We start from the raw sequence: 25,224 nt of genomic DNA, 5'->3' as shown, positions 1-25,224 counted from the left end.
AGATGTTCTACCACTGTATTTGTCCCTTATTATATCTAATGAATAAAACATGGGAAGCTAGTTCTAAAAAACATATATAAAAGCAGGCATGATGCACAGTATTAATGAGTCCTGCTGTGTTTAGTTGGCTGCAGGGATTTAACGAAGCATCTAGATGTTTTGTATTGCAAAAGCAGCTTGTAAGCTTCAGACACAATCTGATTTCATCATTTGTGTCACCATTATTTTTTCTCCGTCTAATTTATGTACATCTGCCAGATGGAGGCCCAATTTATATTCAAACAATTAACATATTTATATTTTATGTCGTATATTTCTAACTTCTCTAAAGCGTTTTAGATCTTCAGCGTGCACACAGAAGCTGTGTTAGTACATTGTTGTGAAATTCAAAGTCGGATTTAACTGGTATTAAAGTAGCCTCATGTTTTTAGACGTCTAAGCAATTTACTTCACCTTTTAAGTTGATACATTTAAGATTCCCAAAGCCTAATTTGCTAGAATATGAATCAAAGGCTCTGATAGTGCTTAATTTTAGTAAATCGTGCTAATTATTATGATAGCGAACCATAATTTGAATCCAGTTTAGCTATTTGCAATTACATGTCTAGTGCTGGTAGGAGATGCCACAAATATCATTTTTTATTATTATTCCACCTTCTTTGAAAGGATTTTGGACTGTCATTGCTGAGGATGAGAAAAATCTAATAATCCCTTCATTTCCTCCATGTAAATGCATGCCAATCATGATCATGCATTACTCGGCCATAATTTTCAACCAATTATACACATTTAGACACACAATTTGAGTAAGAATTACGTATGTCCCCATGGAAACAAGATTAGTGGTTGCTTGGTACACCACACAACTAAAAAGTTTTTCTTTTGGTGTGTGCTCTGGTGCACATCATTAACTCTGGTCAGATTCTCCAAAAAGATAAACTTTCAGGAAATCATCAAATGCAATGTCCGCTATTGAGCACCTGGTTTAGGGGTGGTAAAAAGCACATGGTTGCAAAATGAGGCAAAAGTATTATTATGGATTTGTCATGGCTTATCTCTAATTAATTTCATATTACCAATAATTTTAGAGCTTTTGAAGTACATCAGTATTTTAAAAGGTCAAAATTGTCACAATAACATCTCATTTTAGCCTTAGTAGCAAATCACAGTGATGCGTCATGAAGATATTGTTAAATATTCAGATTAGTTTTTAATTAGTATATATTTTACAATTATGTTACTATAGGTAAGTGAGTAACAGCCCCAGCTTCTGACTTTGGTACACCGTAATTGTGCATGGTGTTGTTGCTGTGTACACGTAAAGATTTGAGGAGGATTGCACTTTTAAATTTTGCTCTACCAGAGCAGTAATGATAAAACAATTCTGACTCTTAAAGTGTTTAACATTCCTGACAAAACATTGAATGGGGAATTCTCATGGGGAAATTTTCATAATCATACAAAAAGTTGCACGGTTATAGAAATAGTTGTTGTTTTAACCTTGACTGATAGAAGGTCCTACAGCTCATGTAAATCTCCCCCCGTCTTCAACCTTCAGATGTTCGGATTCATCTGGATATTCTTCCATCTGGTTAAGAACCAGTCCAAATGATTTGGACATTTGCATTCTGGCATTCCTCCTCTGAGTTATATCAAGGTTTGGAATTGCATGCAAGAAATCAGCTTATGATATCCAGAGATCAAGGAGTTCATGTTGTATGTTTGTGCATCTCTGCAATGGTTGTTAACCTCAGTTGTGTGCTTTGTGCATCTTGACTCTCACAAATTCATTTTGTCATTTTAATTTCCTGAAAACAATAATCACACAAGTTTTCAGTTTATTTGATTTCTTTTAGAATGGTTGTGTTCTTTGTGTTTATCTATCTTGAGGTGATTGTGTTTCCTTTAGGAAATTAATTTTCCTCAGTGGCTGTTTTACAGATAGCGTTTCAGCCATTGAGTTCCAAAACTTTTTTTTTTTTTTAAACAAGTATAGTTGAATATCTGTTCACTTCTCAATATTTAAATATGACTAAACTTTTCAGTAATGTTAAATAACATTTTCAAAGAGCAAATTGTTTTTAAATGAGCTACCAATAAAATTAATCACATATGTATGGACTTCTGAGTTCCTTGTCAATGTAAATTTACTCAAAACGCCCCTGCATTTGCTCTGTAGAATTTTTCACCTGTGAGGTTATTCTTTCACATAACATATGTAGATGCATTCACACCCTCCATATACTGTATATGTGAGTATATAGAGGATTATAGTACTCTCATCCCTCATTCTTCTCCAGCCCTGACCCTTTTAAACAACTCTCTATCGTTCTCTGAGAATCCTTCCATCTATCTTGGCATCTTCATCAATCTTTTCATATTTTCCCCAGCCTGTAATGCTGAAGTGCTCAGGGTGGAAGGGGAGAGATGGAAAGGGAGGTGTACAGAGAGATGATCCCGTCCTTTTCAACCTCCTTTTTATTCCATCATGCTTACATCTAGCCCCAAAACTCAACAATAACACATCCATCACACATACACACAAACACACATACACATAGGGAGTGAATACCCAGAATATGAAGACTCATCTCCTCTTGTGACAGAAAAAAACAAACAGTTTCCTTGCACAATGTAATAAAGAAACCTTGGGGACATTTTCTGTTTTAATGAAGATTGAGCTCCCTTACAAATGTCTTGTTTTACTGACTATATTGATCAAGTGGCATAGCTCACTATTTTCTAGTTCAGAGTTTTACAACCTAATGGCGGTAAGATCTATATTTTATGCCACACCAAAAGAAAAAATGGGACTAAAAGCGGTTACACGGTGTAATTAAGTACCTCCTGCCATTTTGTGAAATGGCATTTGAATGTTCTCCCCCCCATTATAAACGGTTAGGTGATTACAGATTTGCATTATTTGCAGGAAATAGATCATTTCTAATGGTTTCTAATGGCATGTTGATGTGCCACTACAGTTTTCTATGAAGTTTTACATTTGTTTGCTTGTATTTTATTTTGAAATGGACACTAAGTAGCCCTTTGGCCAGATATCATATTTTAAAATTAAGCTTTTGTGGCATATTGCGAAAACATTTGAACACTCTATTAGCCACAAGCCAAACAAAAGCTGTCTTTAAGAAACTGCCAGTAATGTGGAATAGTGTTTTAGTGTAAAATTTACCCTGAAGGACTCGTAAGAACTTATTTGGACGGAGTTCCATAATAATCTTTCATCATGATGTTCTAAGGTTGAAACTGCTAATGATGATATTTTACAGATTAGACCTGAATACCCACTAGTATTACAAAATTCCTTACACACATTTTAATTGTACGGAGGGATAATAAAATGACACACAGGGAGGTTTCTTTGGTTATCAGGGCTGGGTGAAAAGAATGGTTGGTAAAGAACCCCGAAGGCAAAACGTCATTGTGTGGACGGCATTCACTAGATCTGAAATCTAATCCCGGTCTCTGATGTTTTCTCATCTTTTCTATTCAACTTGAAAAGGAAGCAAAAAAAAATACATTTCACCCATGATAGAAAAATAGAACAATTACAACAGAAAGTATTTCAAAACAAACAAAACAATACAAAAATATATAATTTTCCTCGCTTTATTTCATTTCTTTCATTGCCAAATGTTATCCTAAACTGAGCAAAAACACTGCAGTAAAAAAATATATATATATATATATATATATATATATATAACACTAAAGACCCCCTAAAGTAGTTCTAAGTGCCACTCAGGTCAAGATTACCACTCAAGTGGTTCATCCTTGCTGTCCGTGAGCCTTCATAGATATTAAGTTTTAATTTTAAGGTCTGGCCATTGCCTAGTATTATTTAATATTTCCCACAAACAGTAGCTTTTAGGTTTCAGTGGACATTGTGAAGGGTTTGTGTGTGAAAATAAGGATGTCTCAAATGTTCCTTACTGTGCGAGTATGTTATAAGAGATGATTTGGATGTCTCCAACGTTCTTCACAGTTCAACAGTGTTGACATCTGCTCCAACAGCTGTTCTCATCTGGACACACGCATAGAAATGCACCACTTTTTTTCCCACTACTTATTCACACGTTCCTCCCGTTTACGACAAAACTACATTTGTATGATTCTGTGTTGAGAATATTTCTGAACTTTAATTGGATTCATGCTTGTCAATGAATCAAATAAACAAATCACCCTCTTTTCAATAGCACTCATCTGGGTCAAGGTTGTTGTTAATTGGCACTTATATTCATTTTCTACAGGCAAAAGGCTACCAACATTATGAAGTGGACATCCATACTAATATTTACAACGTCAATAAGCGGAAACTGAACCAATGTAGCTTGCACGCATATCAGACAAAATTACTACTATACGCTCAGTGGCTATTATGATGTGACATTTTATTGGTCTTTCCTTTGTCATCTGTTGTATTCAGTACAATTAAATCTCTCTTTTTTGTTCCCAGGGTTATTCCCGGCTGTTTTGAATTTGGCATCCATGTCTGATATTTCAACCAACGCTACATGTGGTCAATCTGAACCACAGATGTTCTGTAAACTAGTAGAACATGTACCAGGTCGGCCTGTTAGAAACCCCCAATGTCGGATCTGTGATCAGAACAGTACGAAACCATTTGGTGAGTTGCACTTTTATTCACTTACTCACATTCGGATGCACTTACTCTTGTTAGCTCATAATGTTAGAATTAGTCGATCAATCACTATAGCTGTGTCTGGAATTGTCTAGATGTAATTATTGGAGGGTTTCTGCGATATTTCTTTTTTCAGAGCGTCACCCTATTGAATATGCTATTGATGGGACCAACCGTTGGTGGCAAAGTCCATCCATCAAGAATGGAATGGAATACCATTATGTGACTATTACACTGGACTTGAAACAGGTAGAAATCCATTTTACATACACATTCATGATGCTCTATTGATACATATGTAGTATGTATTTATATTCAGGAGGGCACTCAATTAAATTATAATTTAATCAGTCTTTGTAATGAATTAATTTTGACTAATATTTTTTTTTAAATTCAAAATAAAAAAAGGAGAACAACAATTACTGAGGCAAAAGACTAAAAGACCTTAGTTTGACTGCTATTTTGCAATATAGAAATGAGTTACATTTAAAAAAAAGGTGGAGAAAAGGAATAAAATGGTTATCTTTCTCAATTTAAGAGGCCTAAAACTCCAAGTAACCCTCGCAAAAATATGTTATATTTTAGGTGATATCTCAATATCATGTGGGGATAATATCAACACAAAATATGAAATCATTTGTTGATTTTTATTTTGTAATAGCTAACCGTTTTTGTCATTCCTGTGAATAATTATATTATAAAGATGACGGGATTCGAATATTTAAAATATTTAGTATTGGGCATTCATACATTTATCTCTCATTTGCTGTTGTTTAACAGTTCCCATTTGTAATTTGTATTAATAATAATAATATAAAAGCAAGCTGACACAAGTTCTAAAATTAGGTCACAGTGCTCCTAGTTGGTGACACATCCCATGCAGCGAACCCTTCTCTCTCAAGCTTCCATAGGGCGCCACAGAGAAATGATTGGAATTGATTATAACAGTTGACTGCAAGCTTGGCACTTGACGACAATTATTATCTTGCTCCATTTGCTCTGCATAGTTTCTTCAAAAGCTTTTTAATTTTTGGAGACAGTCTATCTTGGCGACCACCTACTGAGTCATTGCTGACCTTCAACATCATATTTTGGCACGTCACATATTCCCAAACAACAAGGAACATTTTAAATATGTTTTTTTTAGAAACAGTCACAATTGAGCCCTGTGAACTTTGGGGGAAAAAGCAAATTCAATGGATTTGTCTGCATCTATTTAAGTTTAAAATGAACATTTTCTTAATTCGTTCATGTAGTTTTCCTGATATGCTTCTTAGTGAAGTCTTTTTAACACAACAAACTAAATATGGTACCATATACATAGTAGAATAAGCTTGAATTGTGCTTTTATTAAACTTAGCTTAAAGTACTTAGTGACAAGGCATCTTTACAGCCATTAACATTATTATTATTAATATACAGTGCTATCTGGGTTGTGAAATTAACAGTATATGACCCAGGGCTTTCCATCTACAATTCAGATAATTTGCAGCTTTTATGGAAATGCATCAGGCAGGTTTGATGAATGCGCTTCACCGGTCAGGCTGATTGGGGGGAGCCAGTAAGAGAAGCTTTCAAACCGATCAGACTTGAAAGCAGTTGTCAGTCAAAAAACTGGTAATATCTGCATTTCTTTAAAATTTGAATTGTGAATCAAACATGTAATTTTCAAGCATCTAACTGTTTTAAGTTTCAAGCCTTTTTCTTTACATAAAAGACCTTTACAATTCAGATTTGTATGCGTGCTGACTAGCTTAATTATTATATTGTGATGGTACCGAGCTTTAAAAAAAATACAACTATTGTGAATATAATTTTTTAGGATTTTAGAGACTGTAGCCCTATTGAAGACAGACACATTGCAGTTCAGTGACAGCTTTTTGGGGAATATACTGTTGTTGTACAGTACCTTTTTCCTTGAGGATCTTGTTTGAGATACTATAGAGTTGAATGAATTCATGAAACTTTTGGTGGTGTTGGGGTGGCATCCAACATTTGACAGCAGCTCAGGCCGAAGCAAGAATGTTGAGAGATTGCAGCATCTGTTGTTTTGTGAAATACACTACTTCAAAGCTTGAGGCCAAATTCTTACCAAGCTAGCTGTGTTGGCACGTATACATTTTTGGACGTCATTAAGTATACGCACATTCACACACGGAACATTTCCCTTGGTAATCTGTTTTATCTAGAGGCTTCTATCTCTTCATTATTAAAATAGATGTGGAAAACACAAATTATAAGATATTTCAATTTTGTATTTTTTTTTATGGAAAGAGCTTTATTTTAATGTTTTCGCACACTCTTTTATACACAGTGCCGAAAAGATTCAAAATTTCTCCATGTATAAATAGGGCAATAGGATTACTCCAGTAAATATCTGCTATTTTTTCCTTGGCGGTTTGGCAAGGAGGAAAATTGGATGTGTCACACGATTAAGACGTGAGCCAAAAATGTCTTTATTAGTCCAGTGAAATGTTAACACATTTCAAGTGACAGTAAATTTTTAGGCTCTGCATATGCACCTGTCAGCTTCTCCTGTGTTTTTATGTTAACATCCCAGAACTCATTTATGCCACTTTATATGACTGCCCTCATTCTCATAATTGACTCAACACTCTTACATATTAAGGATATGCAATTTGTTCCTTTTACATATGAGCTGATATCAAATGCTTTAGTACTTTGTCACAATTTATTCATTGCTGGCCTGTCATTTTTACATGTTTAATTGTCAGTGATGACTATTCCTTCATCAATGGACAAAAAATAACATGATTTCATCAGTGAAAATTCAACTGTGTGTAAAAGTGTGCATCAATCAGTCAGCTTTTGTTATTAACTAGATACATGCAATCTTAATAACCTTAAAAATGGCTAATATGAAATAGTAATAAATTTTGTCTTCCTTTTGGAGCTATCTATCCACCAAGGAAGAGTTTGTACAAAATGTTCTGATTTCTGTGCCATTTTTTTATGTCCTCTCATCCAGTAGAACATTTTTAAGGCCTCATGTCATTGATGTTGGAAGAAAGAACCTGGCTATCAGACACACTCTCTTCTAGTTTTCTCCAAAGGTGTTTGATTGGCTGGAGTTTGAGGGTCAGAATTTAGGTTCTTTCAAACCAAACATATCCTCGTATGACTTTATGTACTTTTGATGTGGTGATCATATATTTAGTGTTTATCTACACATGTGTTTAGAAAAATGACCTTTTAGACTTGCATTTACTCATGTGGAATTAGTTTTTTGAGTCAGCAATGTGCGTTTTAGACAGATTAGAACTTTTATTCCTTTCGAACCAACATTCTGATATAAGAATATACAAAAAAGATCCACCTAAATGCAAAACGCTCCTTTCTTAAGAAGCTTTGGCTTAACAAGAATCTAGTAAGTAGATGGTCATTGATTGAATGAGGCTAAACTTCCTTTACAAAACCAGAGCCTTCAAAGAAGAAAAAAACTCATTTGTTTTTATATTTTTCAGCTTGGAAATATATCATTTTCTAGAATTTTCTGATCAAAACACAGTACACTCTGTATACCTTTCATTTGGTGTGAATACATGTAAAAGTCACTCTTTTGTTAGAGCTATGAGAAACAGCTATCAGCTTACTCTGAAATGTTCTGTTCTTTCTCACTTCGACACAAACACAACATCATAACCCCCCTGCCACCCCCACCCTTCACACACACACACACACACACACACACACACACACACACACACACACACACACACACACACACACACACACAAACACACACACACAGTGGATGTCCTGTGCAATGTGACACCACTGCCCACATCCAAACACAGAGATTCACGAGTCAAAATTAATTCAAACTGTTGTATGGACTGTTAGCCTACTTATGGTGTTTTCAATTCTGAATAACAATTTTCATGAGTACATTTCTAAAACAGTTTTTTAACCTTTAATATACTTAGAAGATGCTTTCATCCAACTGGGCAGTGTTCAGTTCTTTATTTTGTGCAATGATAGTTGTAATAGGATTATTGGGATCTTAACTGGAAACTTCCAGTCGTGAGAGAGACACCCAATTGCCTCATACAAGAAAGCCTTTCCAACACAAGAGTTTTTTTGTGAGGGGAAAATGAACGGATTAATAGTCATCTTTTGCCCAAATTCAAATGTGTGTTTAAAACAGCCTTGTTAATTGGTTGTCTTTATTTCATCAGGTTTTCCAGATAGCCTATGTGATTGTTAAGGCTGCCAACTCGCCCCGTCCTGGTAAGGAATCCACTACATTATCATTATTTTGGCAGTCTCATACTTTAACATGTAAACTGCATCTCTTTGATTATAATATAGAATTAGAATGTAAACCACATACAGTACATGAGAACCAAGAAAAAGTCAAATATTGCAGAAAAATGCCTATTCGTTAGTTCTGTTTTACTCTTTTTAAAAAAAATTAAATTACATATCTAGATTGATGGACTTGAGATATGACTAAATTTGACCAAAGTCACTCTACATAAATTTCATTTTAGGAATTAAATTTAATTTAAGAATGATTTACTGAAAACATGATTTTGAGACGTGCTATTGGCATAGAATTGTTATCAGTGTTCAGCATGTTCATTCAATAGTTTGAGAATGCCGTAGAATATTATTATACACACTGAAGATATTGTGTAGGTCATACTTTTGTCAATATTTCACTAGAATATTTCTCTATGCAGGTAACTGGATCTTGGAGCGTTCAATAGATGGCGAGACATTCGAACCATGGCAGTATTTTGCCCTCACCGAGACAGAGTGCCTTACCAGGTTCAACATGAATCCAAGAACAGGACCTCCATCATACACGAAAGACGATGAAGTTATCTGCACATCATTTTATTCCAAGATCCACCCCTTAGAGAATGGCGAGGTAAAATTTCTTATATTATTGTGACAGTCTGATCATTTTTTTAAAGTCTTAAGTTTATCTTGTACACCAACAAGAAGTGGATTCAGATAATTAACTTAGATATCAACTATAGTGTCTCTGAATGAAACTTCTCACTTGGACCTTTTGCACAGGTGGTGTTTCGCTTCTGTTAAAACTCTGATACTACATTGGTGAACTAAAATTTAACCTATTTTTAACCCCCCACCACCCAAACACTGGACAGAAAGCTGTGATTTAATGGGATGCAAAAAAAATTGTAAGTGTACTGTCAACCCTCCTAGTTTGGATGGATTTAACTTCTACCATGAATATTCAGTTTTTTATACATCTAAAACAATGTTTATTTTAGCTTTTTTTTAAAAATATATTTTTAGATTTTACAAAATGATTTTTGAACTGAAAACACAGAAAAAATGGATTAAAAAATTACAATTATTGATTTCAAAGGGGGAAAATCAGGAAATTTAATATACATCTATACTCCTCATTTTAATTTGATCCTAAAACAGAAAGTCGGCACTCATGATTTACTTTCCCGGGCCACACAAAATGATGCGGCGGGCCAGATTTGGCCCTCGGGCCGCCACTTTGACACAGGTGCCCTAGACATTCAGACATGAAGTGTAAAAAAATTATATAAATAAAACCACATGTTTGACAATGATTTAATTCATTGTTCTATTTTGCAATTTGTAAAACTGGTTGATATGCATTTCATTTGGGAAACATGCTGAAACAAGCAAACTGAACGGTGGCTACATCCATTCTGACCCTATCATCGTACAAATCTAACTCGCCACAATATTGTTACTGACAGATAAGTTATCTGGAAAAACCTTAGGTCTGTTGCTGTTTTATATTTTTTATATCTTTTTTTCTTGCCCTCAAAGCCTCTGACTTTTAAGACCAGACAGTGGATTTTTTTCCCATCAATATTTTGTTATCTTGTGCCACATGTACACTGTACTAACAAAATTATAGATCAATAGTTATCTTAAATGTAGTTTGCCATCCAAGACTATTTGACAAATTTACTGTTGTGGAGGTAAATGTTGCATTTAGCCTTTTCTGCGAGATGACCACGTTAAATACTCAAAACACAATTACCTGACCTTAATCATCAAAACAATTATTTTTGTTTTGTTTACACGTATTATCTACATTTTCAATACGTATTTCAAATGAATAGTGCTTCAATTTTAAGTGCTTCCAAGAATATTGTTTATGGAATGAAGTATAAATGTCTGCTTTTCTGAGGAAGCAAACAAAAGGACATTAAATGAACTAAAGCAAAACTTGCTGGAGTAAGTGTCTAAGAATTGTTTAGCTACTTTTACGTGTGTATAAAAGTGGAATAGCGGTTTTAACTGACATTAATGAACTCAATTCTTCTCTGGACATAGTGTACACACATTTACGCTTCCTACACAGGCCTGTAATTGTGGTCGCCTGTCTGGATGTGTGTGTACATTTCCCATGAGTGCGAATGTTTCTGTATTTTCTCGTGTGTTTGTCCTGGAGATGCGTGTGTATGCTTGTGTGTCCTGTGGGAGAGCACTGGAGGGGGTGTGAGCGAAAAGATGTCAAGAGCTCCAAGTAACGTAGGAGTCTGAATGTGCCGAGTGTGTGCATGCACGCTTGTGGTTGACAGCTCCCTAGCCGTCTGATCACAGTGCAACTATAATGAGTCAGAGGCGATGTGTCTCACACACAAACACACATACACACACGCACACATGTGGTGTCACTCATAACACATTCACACCTACACAACTATCTCCTCCGTTAGTTCCAAGTGTGCAGCTTGCACTCATCGAGTATTCTCCTTCTCGACACGCACACACTTTTGGCACAATTGATGACTTTTTTGGCAGATGCCAAATGTTGCTTTTGGCCACATTAATGAGACAGGCTGAGAGAAGTTCTTCTCTCTCGTTCTATGTGACTGCATGTTGACATGGTTCTTACCGGACATCAATACTTTCTCATCCTATACATGTTTACCAGGGGTGTCAGACTCGGCTTGGTTCGCGGGCCGCGTTAACGTCAACTCGATTTCATGTGGGCCGGACCATTTTAGATATAATATTTAGATTTTTTTTTAATAAATGGATTAAAAGAACTGGATTAAAAGCCCTGAATATTCAGTTTTTTTATAGATCTAAAACAATGTTTATTTTAGCTTTTTTTATGTAGTTTTAGATTTTATAAAATAATTTTTGAACTAAAAACACAGAAAAAATGGATTAAAATTTACAATTATTGATTTAAAAGGGGGAAAATCAGGAAATTTAAGATACATGTGTACTCTTCATTTTAATTTGATCCTAAAACAGAAAATCGGTACTCATGATTTACTTTCCCGGGCCACACAAAATGATGCGGCGGGCCAGATTTGGCCCTCGAGCCCCCACTTTGACACATGTGATGTGTACTATCCCACACATATATAGCTGTTGCATTAATTTCCCTTATTTGTATTCAAAGAAAACAACAAAAAGACTAGAATACCTTGAGATTGAAATATGTACAAAACATAAATGGATATTCCTTCTCAATAGTTCCTTCACAATAGCTGTACTAGTATATAGTATATTTATATACATGGATTGCTCTTTGGATTAGTAAAGGAGTAACACAGAGGTGATATTCAGGTTTTCAAAAATTCATATTGCGTTTTATTTTAAGGGTTATAGGCATTTACATGGCCAAGCAGAACCTAGTTATTGCGAATATAATATTCCTCTTAGAAAGGCATGTGCGTAAAAGTAGCCACTACACCATTTTTCATTCAATCTTTGTAAAGATTTAAAGTTTGTTTGACGATCTCTCCTGCAATAATCATCACTGTGTTCGCCCACTTTATTTTGACATATTGATAGAAAAGGAAAAGCATCAGTATATCCTGACTTTGTCACCCACCACATGACCCTTACCCCAACAAACTACACTTTTTTTGCAATGGCCTCTTCTGCATGCATCTCCTCTTCTTTCAGCTTGTTCCGTTAGGGGTCACCACAGTATGTCAACCTGTTCCACCCAAGCCAATCGTCTTCTTCCTCGTCTCTTAACAGCAACTGCCCTCATAGCTTTTCTGACAACATCTATAATTCTTCTCTCCATCTTCCTTCCTCAGGCTCTACTACCTGGCTCTCCATCCTTATCACCCTTCATCCAATATACTTACCGTTTCTCCACTAGATGTGTCTAAACCCTTTAAATCTGCTCTCTCTAACTCTGTCCCCAAAACACCGAACCTTGGTTACTTTTCTAATGAGCTAAATTCTAATCCTTTCCAATCTAACCTCTCCTAAACCCCAAGATCTTAATTTCTTCCACCTCCAGCTCTGCTGATTGGATTTTCTTCAGTGCCTCTGCCTTGAATCCACACAACAAGACTAGCCTCACCACTGTTTTATAAACTCAGCCCTTAATCCAAGTAGAAACTTTTTCATCAAAATTGACACTCGTTGCCAAGCACTCCATCCAACTTACTTGGAACAGTTTCCTCCCTTCCGTCCTCCCTTCAAATTTTTGCTGGAGTGAGTCTATAATTCTCCACCCTTTCTATCTCTTCTACTTGTAGTTTCACTCTTCCCTCTCAACCCTTTTCCACCTACAAGTCATGTAAACCTAATTTATTGAGATTCATAACCAAAGTCATGTTAAAGTGGCTTAACAAAGGTGATAAAGCTGCATTTTGATTCACATTATCACATTATTTTTTGTGGTTGAGGTTGTTTAAAGCTGGATTTCATCGTGACCGGATGATTCGCCGAAAGACGTTTGGCCGACGGACATTTGGCCGACGGACAGGTCGCCGAGTGGACGTTTCGCCGAATGTTCGGCGAAACGTCCTTTCGGCGACCTGTCCGTCGGCCAAACATCTTTCGGCGAATCATCCGAGTACCGGATTTCATCATTTTGCAAGTGGTTTTATTGCCCAGTGACTGATTTTTGGTGGAACTTTAAGTGTTTGGTCCAGTAGATACATGTGTGAGTGTGTTTTCATGCACCTGTCTTTTCCATTTCCCCCCCAATCAATCTGTTACCCAAGAGGCCTCTCACCTCTAACCCGCTCTGTCACTGTAAAAGACTGGATTCACCTTTAATGTTTTACTTAAACCGTCTTCAGTTGTTCTGTCCCTATTTATTGTTTTTTTCTCTTTTACAGATTCATACTTCTTTAATCAATGGTCGTCCCAGTGCAGATGACCCTTCCCCGATCCTGCTGAACTTTACCTCAGCCCGCTACATCAGATTGGTTTTTCAACGGATCAGAACGCTAAATGCAGACCTCATGACACTGACGTTGCATGACCCCAAAGATATCGATCCCATTGTGACAAGACGGGTGAGGATCATGACACATTTTGCTTTAAGTGTAACAATGGGCCTTTACAAATGATCCTGTATATAGGGTGTTTATAGGAATTTGAAAATATAATATGAATGGAGCACTATTGCAAGTTGATGATGAGACACTATTATTTTTGTTGAAAACCTCTTTGAGGTCGATTTCCCCCCCACCGCCATTGTTTTATTAAAGGTAAAATATAATCACATCAGTATAAATGCTCTCATGTTGTTTCTCCTCAGTATTACTACTCCATTAAGGATATTTCAGTTGGAGGGATGTGCATCTGTTATGGTCACGCGAAGGCCTGTCCACTAAACACTGTTTCCAAGGTAAACTGTTCAACTCCATCACATTTAAAGATAACATGTTGAAGGAAATCCAATACCCTGAAGCTTTTAGCTTGTTATGTGCCGCCTTGATATCAAACTTTTTCCTACAGGGGACTCAGGTGTTGTCTGGCACGTCAGCTCAAATAGTCGAGTGTTTGATAGCAGACACCTGATCTTTCGCACTTTTCCTCACCCATTTGTGGCCTCTTGTCCTGCATGTGTCCTCAGGCTCAAACGAGCCTTACCTCAATGTGGCAATTGTGTTTCTCACTCAAGCCGGTGATGTCACTGAGCTTAAATCGTATCGTTTGTGTGAAGCATGCCAGTTCACTCTTGCTCCAACTCCTGTCTGATCTTTCCACCGCTGCCTCTTATTAGAGAAGCACATATATATATCCCCCGACTCAAAGGGGAGGAAAAAAAAGAATGCATATTGAAATTATTATGCATTGGTCCATGATTAATTATGATTCATTTATACATACATTGGAATGAATTAATTTTCTTCACACAATGCATAACTTATCTGTCGCTAGTGTAGATATTACAATACTTTTATGGTTATTTAATTAGGATTCTTATTTGTATTGCACTCTTTGCAACTAATTCAATGGTGTGATCAATCTATTTCGCCTATATCTAATGTTTTATCATCTTATTATATTTTAATTTTCCAACCTGCTTTGAGTTGGAGTCGTTGCTGTTGGAATAACAGCTATATGACTCTTTATATTACTCCCATTTACTTATGGGAAGGGAGGAATAATGTTCAACAATTATCCAAGGATCCTATATAAAAAGTTATGTATGGATTGATGAATAAAGCAAATTTAAATCTTCTACACAGCCACTCATCCTTGAGGTTAAGTCCTGGCCAGATGTTCAGAGGACAGATACGATGGAGACCTGTGAGCAGATTTGTAGCCGGTTGTGTACGGAACATCTGCTAGGGTACACGTTCAGCACAAAAGCCACTCGAAGCCAAAAGCTGTAGTGTTTTGCCACAGATAAAAGTGTGGGTGTGGGAGGAGGGAGTGTTGCATGGTCCAAAAAAAAAGCAACAACTTGGCGCATATTGCACTATTGTACTCCATTCAATCTGGCAGTCTCTCTTCATCAACCAATTTACAGAAAGTACTAAATTGAATCACTAAGCCTCTAAATTGGCAGATGTCTTCCAGTGGAGTATTATGCTCCAACTGTGTTGCCATGTTGCCATTTCCTTTCCCTCAGAACGGTGGTAGTGAACCCATTTGTTACCAGCTGATAATTTGGAAAGGGAAACAAGATCATTTTATTGAGCTCTCTTGTGAATACATGATTGTTTGATAGCCCACTTACAAATTCTGGTAATTACAGTTTGCAGCCATCTATTTGAACATTTAGTTGATTCTTGATCAGCCACATGAAACACTATTTTATTCACTGTTTACTTTGGAATAAAGACGCTGTATGCAGACATCTTCATAACCAAAAATAAGGAGCAGATTATCAAAGAATAAACTAAAGGTCTTTATTTTTAAATGATTTAAAGGTAGATGTTAGATTGACTTTAGCTGGATAAATTTAAATTTTAGAAGATTACAATCCTTGGATTTTGATAGATTTGGGTATCTTCTGTGATATAGAGGTGTACCCTATTTGAACTTCTTGCAAATAATCCACATTTAATTGTTTGATTGAATGATGTTTTTGTTTTATGTTTTCATGCAGAAGTTTAGCTGTGAATGTGAACACAACACATGTGGAGAGAGTTGCGATCATTGTTGCCCTGGGTACCATCAACAAGCCTGGATGGCGGGTACCTTTGTCACTCGACATGTTTGTGAGGGTAAGTTGAACCATAATGTGAATTAAGTAAACAAATGAAACAATGTGCACAACTACTGATAATCCAAATTGATGCATAGAACATCCCAATTTCCTTACAAAATGATTTTTGAACTAAAAACACAGAAAAAAACTGATTAAAAAATTACAATTATTGATTTAAAAGGGGGAAAATCAGGAAATTTAATATACATCTATACTCTTCATTTTAATTTGATCCTCAAACAGAAAGTCGGCACTCATGATTTACTTTCCCGGGCCATACAAAATGATGCAGTGGGCCAGATTTGGCCCCCGGGCCGCCACTTTGACACATGTGATCTAGTACAAGTAGTCCACCCATGAGAAACAGAAAAACATCAGGAGTCCACATATTGCTGTCCATGTAAATGCAGCATACCAATATTATTATGTATTGTGATGGAAGAAAGCTTCTATTGTTTTTTCCACGACAACCTCACCCACACGTAATCCTTAATCCTTCTGACAAAACACCACTAAGGTATCAAGTGATCATCAGAGGGGTGTAAGTTAAACACTGTCGGATAATAATATTAAAGAAAACAACATGGCAGGAGGCAAGTGCATTGTGTCACCACCTTTATAGTTCTTGTTGGAAGTGATCAAAAGCTGGGGGTGGACAAGCAGTTGAATGGCAGCCCATGGGAACACTGACGTCCAGGAGATGTGGTTGCCAGATGTAATAGTTTGCAAAGCCCGGCAGCATCTTCACAGAGCCGCACCCCCAACCGCAAGATCAAACCAAGAGCATGGCTCTGTATCGATTTTGAGATCAAACCAGCGTTATTCATCCTCCCTGATAATATTCCATCAGGCTGATTTGTGACCAAACAATGAGTGATGTTGGCCTCATTTGGAATGCATGCACACTGCTAATCATAGGCCAATGATGCTTGCATTTAATAATATAAACCAACTACACTCTGTTTATTGGTGAGGGATAGAAGGTCAAGTCCTTAGGCAATGGATTATTTTTCTAATGTGCATAATTACATGCTCAACATTCACATTTTTTGTAAGACATTTGACACACTTGCAATGCTAGTATATCCAATATAGTAATGAAAGACACATATTTGTGTAAATTAGCTTTGCCCCTTAAAAGAGCTAACAGGAATTTGTTTTAAAACTATAGTCCCTTTTTAAGTTATGAAATCTATCGTTCATTATAAAGAGTGAAATAAATGGAGATTTGATACTCCAATCATTCTAACACTATGTATATTTTAAACCTAAAACAAAGCATTAAAAATGTGCACTTGCCATTCTGAGGATCAAATCAAACAGTGGCTGATTGTAATACTAATTCATTGTCACTCATCTTACTGGGAATTCAGTTGTGGGTAACTAAATGATGTTTGCATGTTCTACTCTCCCCTCTGTCCTCACTTTTAGAGTGTAACTGCCACGGAAAGGCTGAGGAATGCTACTTTAATCAGACTGTTGCTAACCTATCACTCAGCCTGGATATCAACGGTCAGTACCGAGGCGGTGGAGTGTGTATTTCATGCCATGACAACACGGATGGCATCAACTGTCAGAGCTGTGTTCCTGGCTACTACAGACCTGCAGGGGTAGGTTACTTCAAATTAAGTAGGACTCAATTGTTGACTTCATTGTAAATATTGCTATTTTTGCCCCATCGAGGTAAACCCTGAGGATGACAACCCTTGCATCCCTTGCTCATGTGACGCACATGGTTCTCATGACCAAACTTGTATTGAGGACTCAAGCAAGGCAACACCTAGTATGCAAAATTCTTACTTTGTCTTGCATGTGTGTGGGCCAGATGTTAATTGCTTAGACGTACATTTTCGTGCTAATCATCGATAATAATCTGCAGCTCTTACTTTGGTTTTATCAATCAGGAATCACTTTGACAGTCTAGTTGAAGTTCGTAGACACTTCGTTGTGTACATTTGTAAATCACTGGAAACCTCAACATTTAACATGGAACAATCCAAACAAGCGCTTTTCATATCTGAACACCTATTCCCAAATTTATACTAGTTTAGTCACTTAAGTAATGATTAGTAATTGTCCAAATCCAATTGTTTGTTTAACCTTGCAAGAAATGAATATTTTCATGTGATACATTTTTAAAATGAAGATTGAATTGAATGCTTTTATTGTCATTATACAAGTACTATAAGGAGATTTAAATATAATGAGATTTAATTTAAATAATTAATTGTAAATTACTAATTCATTAAATTCAAAAGTAATTAATTTTAATTAATGAGATTACGATACCTGTAAGAGAGTATGCAAAAAAATTGCATGCTCTGGCATACTTGTATTTTTTATGTGTTTGTCCTTGCGTGTGTTTGTGTGTGCGCGTACACACATGTATTTCTTTGATTGACAGCTCAGCCACCAGGTTCATGCCGTTGTAAGGAAGGGTTTGGTGGTCTACGATGTGACAGGTAACACACACATCCATACAGACACACAGACAGTGACAGGTGAGCTGAACCTTTCAGCTGTTGTCTGTTCCAATTAGTGTTTGAAAATTGCCTTAAAAGTTTTCATTAAAACTTGTAATGATTTACCAGGATCCTCTACTTGAGACGACCTTTGAAGCTCACTCTATTTGATTTTAGTTATCCCCAATTATATTGTCTTTTTATAGGCTCGTTCCTGTAACTGCTTGTTGAAGCAAATTTTTATTCTCGCAATGACACCAGCTCATAGGTGGAATTATTTAAATTTATTGTCACCTTAAATTAGGTCATCTTTTTCCAGTCGAGCATTCAGCCAACAATTAAATCCACTGAAGGAAGCAGCTTCGTCAACTAATTTTTAACAGACGAGCCTCTGTCGGCAGTTAATTAAGTGTAATGTTTCCTCTGGGATGCATGGTACACATGCAGGCATGTTTACCTGCTTCGCAAGGTCAGCTGTTTGTTCCACACGTGTCCAGTATCTGTTTTACTTGAGTGGAGGCCACTATCAGGAGAATTGACCCTGTGATCTATTGCTTATGGTTTGGGCTTTTTTTTTCAAATCAACTTCATATTTTGTGTTATTAAATCCATTTGTCTTCAGGTGTGAAATTGGTTATATGGGCTATCCAGACTGTCAGCCATGTAACTGCAGCATCGAGGGAAGCAGCAACAGTGACCCATGTACTTCACCATGCATGTGCAAGGTCAATAAAAACACACTCACAGACAGATAATAATGATGAAGACCATTCATTATGGTCTATCATTTTTCTATTACACACAGTAGCACAATAAAAACATCAATATTTCATGGGAGGCAAGCAGGGTGTCATTTTGGTCTGTTAATAACTTTAATACTGGAAAAAAGGGAGTGACGTGTTTTAGTTCGTGACCGGACGTTTGGTCGCCGGACGTTTGGTCGCCCGGACGTTTGGTCGCCGGACGTTTGGTCGCCCGGGTGAATATAATTTTGAGAGTTGGTTTCAACAGTAGATATTTAGATATTAAACTCTCTCTCTCTCATGAATATAATTATGAGAGCTGGTTTCAACAGTAAACTCTCTGTCATGTCGTCAAACGTCCGGGCGACCAAACGTCCGGGCGACCAAACGTCCGGGCGATCAAATATCCGAGCGACCAAACGTCGGGCGACCAAACGTCCGGCGACCAAACGTCCGAGTACCGTTTTAGTTTTCTTATATGGGTCAAAATCTTTCATCTATGAGCCTGTGCAAATTCAAAATTACAATCAGAAAGCAGACTACATGGGTAACTTATTATGAAGCAATGTTTTCAATACAGGGTGGCAAACGACGTAAGCCAATTTTCCTTCTGTATAGATGGTGCTGGTTTAATTCCTGAACAGGGCTTCATTACTTAGATGTTCAAAGGATCAAACCTGGCTGAACAAAAACCACATCATAATGTCAGTTTATATTGCCCAGATTGGGATGACATGATTGTTTTACAATGATCTGAATAACATCCTGGATGATGAACCCAGCTGAGAGCCTCTTGAACTGTGGTTGCTTGTGACTATATTTGCTATCATTCTGATGCGAGTCACTTTGATCCGACAGTGATGGTCATCTTTTATGCATGCATGTCACTTAAGGGCCATGATAGCCAGAAAAGGAAAACAGCGGCCTGTATGGTTACATAGAGGTCAGGTATGACAAATGTTTAGTCTGCCCTGTGAACATAGACGGAAGTGTACTTAAAAACATCTTTGCTAATCTCAACTGTAAACACATTTTTCCCCTCTTCAAAATCTTTTCATTGGTAGGGTTTTTTCTGGTATGTATGCAATGGCTTATCTTCATTTTTTGATTTGAACAAGTCAGATTTTGTCTTCCCCTCACTTGTCATTCTTCAATTTTGAAAAAAAAAAATCATAAACTTCGCATCTGTGACCTCAGTAATAAATGTATATTTGTTAGGAAAGTGAAAATCATGTACAAATATCTGTTGTGGGTTATAATTTCATAACCATAAATTCATCCAGAGCAGATGCAAAATGAGTATAACTTGTGTACGTATATATGTTTTTCCTTACTTCTTTCCCCAAGTATAGAGGTCACATTGTCTCACTTTCGACTCTCTTGTTTATCCAACAGGAGAACGTGGATGGAGAGAATTGTGGCCACTGCAAACTGGGTTTCTACAATTTGCAGCGTGACAATCCACGCGGCTGCGAGAAATGCTCTTGCATGGGCGTAGCAAGCCAGTGCTCTGCCTCCACGTGGGTTTATCAGAATGTAAGAAATGACACACTAACTGTGATTAGGATTATCTGTCTTTCTGGCTTTCACAAGCAAACATTGTTCAGAACTGAAGAAGGCGTAGGAATCCGCAGCGGGTATTTAACCGCCGTTCAGTCTTTGTAGAATCCACGAGCTGACAGAGACAGCTGCTAAGTTAGATAAGTGAGGTTATTATTACAGTGGGGGGGAAAAACAGTGGGAATATATCGGTTTAATAGTTCGGGAAGTTTTTTTCACTGGAATCATTGCATATTTTGAGTCAGAAGGTTACCCCATTAGGAAAATGAAGTGGAAGGCCAATCAAACACTGTGTTAAGGTACGACACAGCACATGAAAGCAATTGATTGAAATTTTCCCTGTTAGCGGATGACTGTAGTCTAAGTTTTCAATTACCATGTTCAAAGCGTAATATTGGACGGAGTGAGTTGAAGGAGAGAGTGTAAGATGAGAAAAATGAGGAAAGAGGAAATTGGACAAAGAGAAGATGAGAGAGAAGATGAGAAGCGAGGTGAAAAGAGGAAAAGGGATTTTGATTGACATGTGGAGGGAGGGGACAAGGGGACGTTGACAGAATGACAGCTTTTGATTTAGACACTGATAGTGTCTGTGTGTATGGTTGTGCGGATGTGTGCATGTTCAAAAGGGTAAGCCAAGGTCAGGTTAATTGCATGAAAGATGTGTGTCTCTCACACTCTTTCCCACAGTTGTGTTTCTCACTCTCACACAGACACACACATACACACACTTGAACCGTAACGTGACAGGTGTGCAGAACCTTTATGCTTGTACATCAGTTTAGTTCAACACAGAACTTGTAAAGGGCCAAAAATCCAAAGTTTTTAAAAATGCTTTTGGATTGCCACATTATGTAATTAGATAATATCATTATCTAAATTGTTTTATGGTTGCAATGGGCTTCTTAATAACACCATGCATTCAGGTATGTAATAAAATATCTATTGTGATTAATTAAGTGTGAATTAAACTTCACAAATGATCTAAGTTTGACTGTGTGCAAACATTTGAAAAAGCTACATGCACCTTTAACGAATTACTGAATATACTGAATGATTATATCATCTAAATTTAGACAGATGTTTTCTTACCTAGTGTGACTTACTACTGCATGTGCCTGTGTAATTGAACACAACATTATTATTCTGTGTATAAAGACAAGATCATATTTTTTACCATCTGCCATCCATTGGAAGAGCACTTAATTGTTCTGCCTGTCACTGTATCTCACAGGAGTTGATGGATTATTTATAATAAATAAGTCATAAATTTTAGACCAATTAGGTCGACTTGAATGATTTTTCACTGCATGCTTATTCTCATAGTCGATCAGTTACCAAATTCTATTATGTCATAATAAAGTTCATTATTTGAATGACTGTTGTACAGGAGACTACATTAGCAGGCTGGTACCTAAGTGGAGATTCCGGACGGAGAGTTTGGCCTATCCACAGAGAGACCCCTCAATATCTAAGTGTCCATCATGCAGATGTTGTGGAAAACCTTGGTTCTGCTTACTACTGGAACGCACCTGAATTATACCTGGGAAACAAGGTGAGATAAAAACAGTGTCGTAAATTTGTTTCATTATATTGCAATGATATACACCACGTTAATAAGATTTTAAGATGAAGCCAGCAGTTTAACTGTAATATGCCCAAGCATGACATTTGGACTAAAGCAGACAAAACTATGAAACAATAGAATAGAGAGCAAAGCTCACTATTTAATTGAATCTCTTAGATATTTATCTAAATTTGCCTGATATTTTAGCATATGTCAAACTTCGTGTTTGTATTGTAGACCACCAAAAAATAATAGAATTTGTCTACTTCATGTTTGTGTCTAATGGGGTTGTTCTTTTAATTATATTTATTATTAACTATACCAGAATCGCTACATGTTCACCAACATCATTCATAAGTATTTAGATACATTTTTACTACTTTCCTTTGTCTGATTTCGTATTGAAGAAAGTAAGAATGATCAAGAAAATGCAAAGACAATTATGTAAAATGTGTATAAAGATGTGGGCATCAACAATACACACATTCGATCATTAGATTCATGACAGCCTCGTCTGTATAATCAGAACTGAAAATATATATCAATATTTGTATAATGTCTAACATGATTTAAAAATATTTGTGAATTTTTCTCACTGTCAACACTTGCTTTAAAAATCAGTCTTCCAGGTTATTCCACGCACCTTAAATGATCAAAGATTTCAAAAGTAAAACCGTAATAGCTGGCCCATGGCTGCATTATTTGGATAAACTCCCGAACAAACGTGCTTGTGATCTAAAAATGAATTGTCTGAAGCTACCCCGCCTTGTGAGAACATCTCCTGCTGGCACGCCCGCCTTCCCCCCAGCACCGCTTCTCTGGATCTTCTTCTACTAATGTCGTCTATTTGGACACGTGCCTCGTTTTCTTTTGTGACTGTAGCCATGATTAGGCTTTAACACTTGAGCTGGAAAATAGCTGGAGTCCATGCTTGTGAAGTGAAGTTGTTCTTCCACAGCAGACTGCCTGTGATGTTTGTCTGGGTGTCATGGCTTCGAGGAAGAGACTGCTACTGCATTTCATTACTTCACCGCCCGCAGGCCTCGGCTTGTCATTTCATTTATTTGTCTGTACTTTTTTTCCCTCTCTTCCCCCCCAACCATCCCTCGATCCTTGTTTCTTTTTGTGGGCCCCCTCCTGTAACTCACTCTATCTCTTTAGGATACCCATTTTCTCAACTCCTCTTCCTTAATCATTCCTCTCGATCTCCCCTCAGCTCCTCTCGTTCTGAATCTTCTCTCTGTCTCTTTTAGAGTAAATAGTGTTTCGCCTGTTGAACTCCATTATAAACTATTATTCACACACTCACCGGCACGCAGGCTGAAGATTTGTATTTCCAAACTGTTTTTGTAACCCAACACAGATGTTTTTGTTAAAAAGAATACACCCTGGCTTCTAATCATGACTTTCAGTGATGGAAGTTTAATCCCCTCGTTGTCCAGCTATAGAATCATGGCGTATACGATGGATTCATTCTTCGGCTGTCACATCGGAGTATTTGCTCATGTGAAATCCACGACAACGCACTCGTAACGAAACAAACTAATTTAAATTAACTAGGATTAATATATACAGACACACTCAAACATACGTTTAATGTAACTTTACAAAAAACTGAATTCTAATTTTTTTTTTTTTTTTTACCTTCGTTCTGGCTGGGTTAGCTGTTTGCCACGCCTCCATCCTCTTGTTCACTATCGATGGGCTGTTTGCTGTTGTATTCCCTTCAAAATATTCCGAAAATGATGCACACAAATGTCCTCACAATAGGATAACGCACGACCACTTGCCAACGAGAAGTAGTCTTGAATAAGGAATCGCGGGAGCTAACAGGCTAAGGAAGGAAAAGCAGGAAATGCAACAGCTGCCTACCTACGTATTGATTGTGGGTAATGAAGTTTTATTCTGAGAAAGGGTGCCATTGGCTATCGGAGTTGTGTGCACGAGTATACTTCATTACCCAGAAAGCCCTGTTTTTGCCCGCGCATGCACGTTGTGCGTTTTCTGGTCCATGTGTAGGCGAAAGAAACCGTTCAGTGCTTGTAGATATCTGTTATACACGAAAGAGATGCGGCAAGCCACCTGGCTTGGTCTCGCATCTCGAAATTTTGATCGTATCTAGGGCGAATTATTGTATCGAAATTTTCATCGTATCTCGAGCATGTCGTAGGTAAAGCTGATCGTAGGTCGAGGTACCACTGTACATTGAAGTATGAGCGTAACAATATCCTCACCCTGTGACGAATGTGACATCAGAGCACAATATAAACATTCAAAGCAAATAACATTTAGCTAAGAAAATAAGCAGTAACTCCTTACAGAGTCTGCACCTGTTCAATTCACCACTGTTTTTCTCCTTATCTTGTCTGAGACTCAGAGAAAACCAAGCTTCACTTCCAGGAGCCATTAAAGCTTGTTTCTCCAATTGTCATGTCTAACACAGTTGGTAGCAAACGCATGACCAGTAGGTGTGAACTGATATACTCACATTTGATTGGGTAAAATAGTTCTGGCATTTATAAATGTCAGACAACGGTTATTTTTCCAGCTTATCTGCTGCTTGATTTATTTATTTTTATTACTTTCATTTATCTTTTTCCATTTGAAAAAATAAAAATTCTGTGTTTATTTTATTCAACCAAATTATTTTTGCTGGAATGCACATGATCATGTTGCTTTCTGTCCCTTCAATTAAAATAGCTATCATTTGATTCTCAAAAATGCCCTTAATTTCCCTCAATGAATTAATAAAGCCATCATCATGTTTATATTTATTTAAGGAGTAGTGTAAGCACAAGGTATAATGATCAGGTTCA

General features: G+C 36.9%; 1 protein-coding gene across 2 annotated transcripts in view; it reads left to right on the top strand.

The window, feature by feature from the left end:
* Positions 1–25,224, top strand: part of lama2 (laminin, alpha 2) — a 118,037-nt gene that overhangs the window by 18,117 nt on the left and 74,696 nt on the right. For both annotated transcript variants that reach the window (XM_077586783.1, XM_077586781.1), the window contains exons 3-15: positions 4,472–4,642; positions 4,794–4,906; positions 8,857–8,908; positions 9,364–9,554; positions 13,750–13,929; positions 14,175–14,264; positions 15,978–16,095; positions 17,511–17,689; positions 17,763–17,862; positions 18,484–18,541; positions 19,164–19,266; positions 20,680–20,820; positions 22,232–22,396. In XM_077586783.1, the coding sequence (XP_077442909.1) occupies positions 4,472–4,642; positions 4,794–4,906; positions 8,857–8,908; positions 9,364–9,554; positions 13,750–13,929; positions 14,175–14,264; positions 15,978–16,095; positions 17,511–17,689; positions 17,763–17,862; positions 18,484–18,541; positions 19,164–19,266; positions 20,680–20,820; positions 22,232–22,396 (1,661 nt within the window). The remainder of the gene's footprint in view (positions 1–4,471; positions 4,643–4,793; positions 4,907–8,856; positions 8,909–9,363; positions 9,555–13,749; positions 13,930–14,174; positions 14,265–15,977; positions 16,096–17,510; positions 17,690–17,762; positions 17,863–18,483; positions 18,542–19,163; positions 19,267–20,679; positions 20,821–22,231; positions 22,397–25,224) is intronic.

This window comes from Stigmatopora argus, chromosome 19 (genome assembly GCF_051989625.1).
Source record: "Stigmatopora argus isolate UIUO_Sarg chromosome 19, RoL_Sarg_1.0, whole genome shotgun sequence".
Classification (NCBI taxonomy): domain Eukaryota; kingdom Metazoa; phylum Chordata; class Actinopteri; order Syngnathiformes; family Syngnathidae; genus Stigmatopora; species Stigmatopora argus.
Note: the sequence above shows the minus strand (reverse complement) of the source record. Positions and strands in the feature narration are given on the sequence as shown.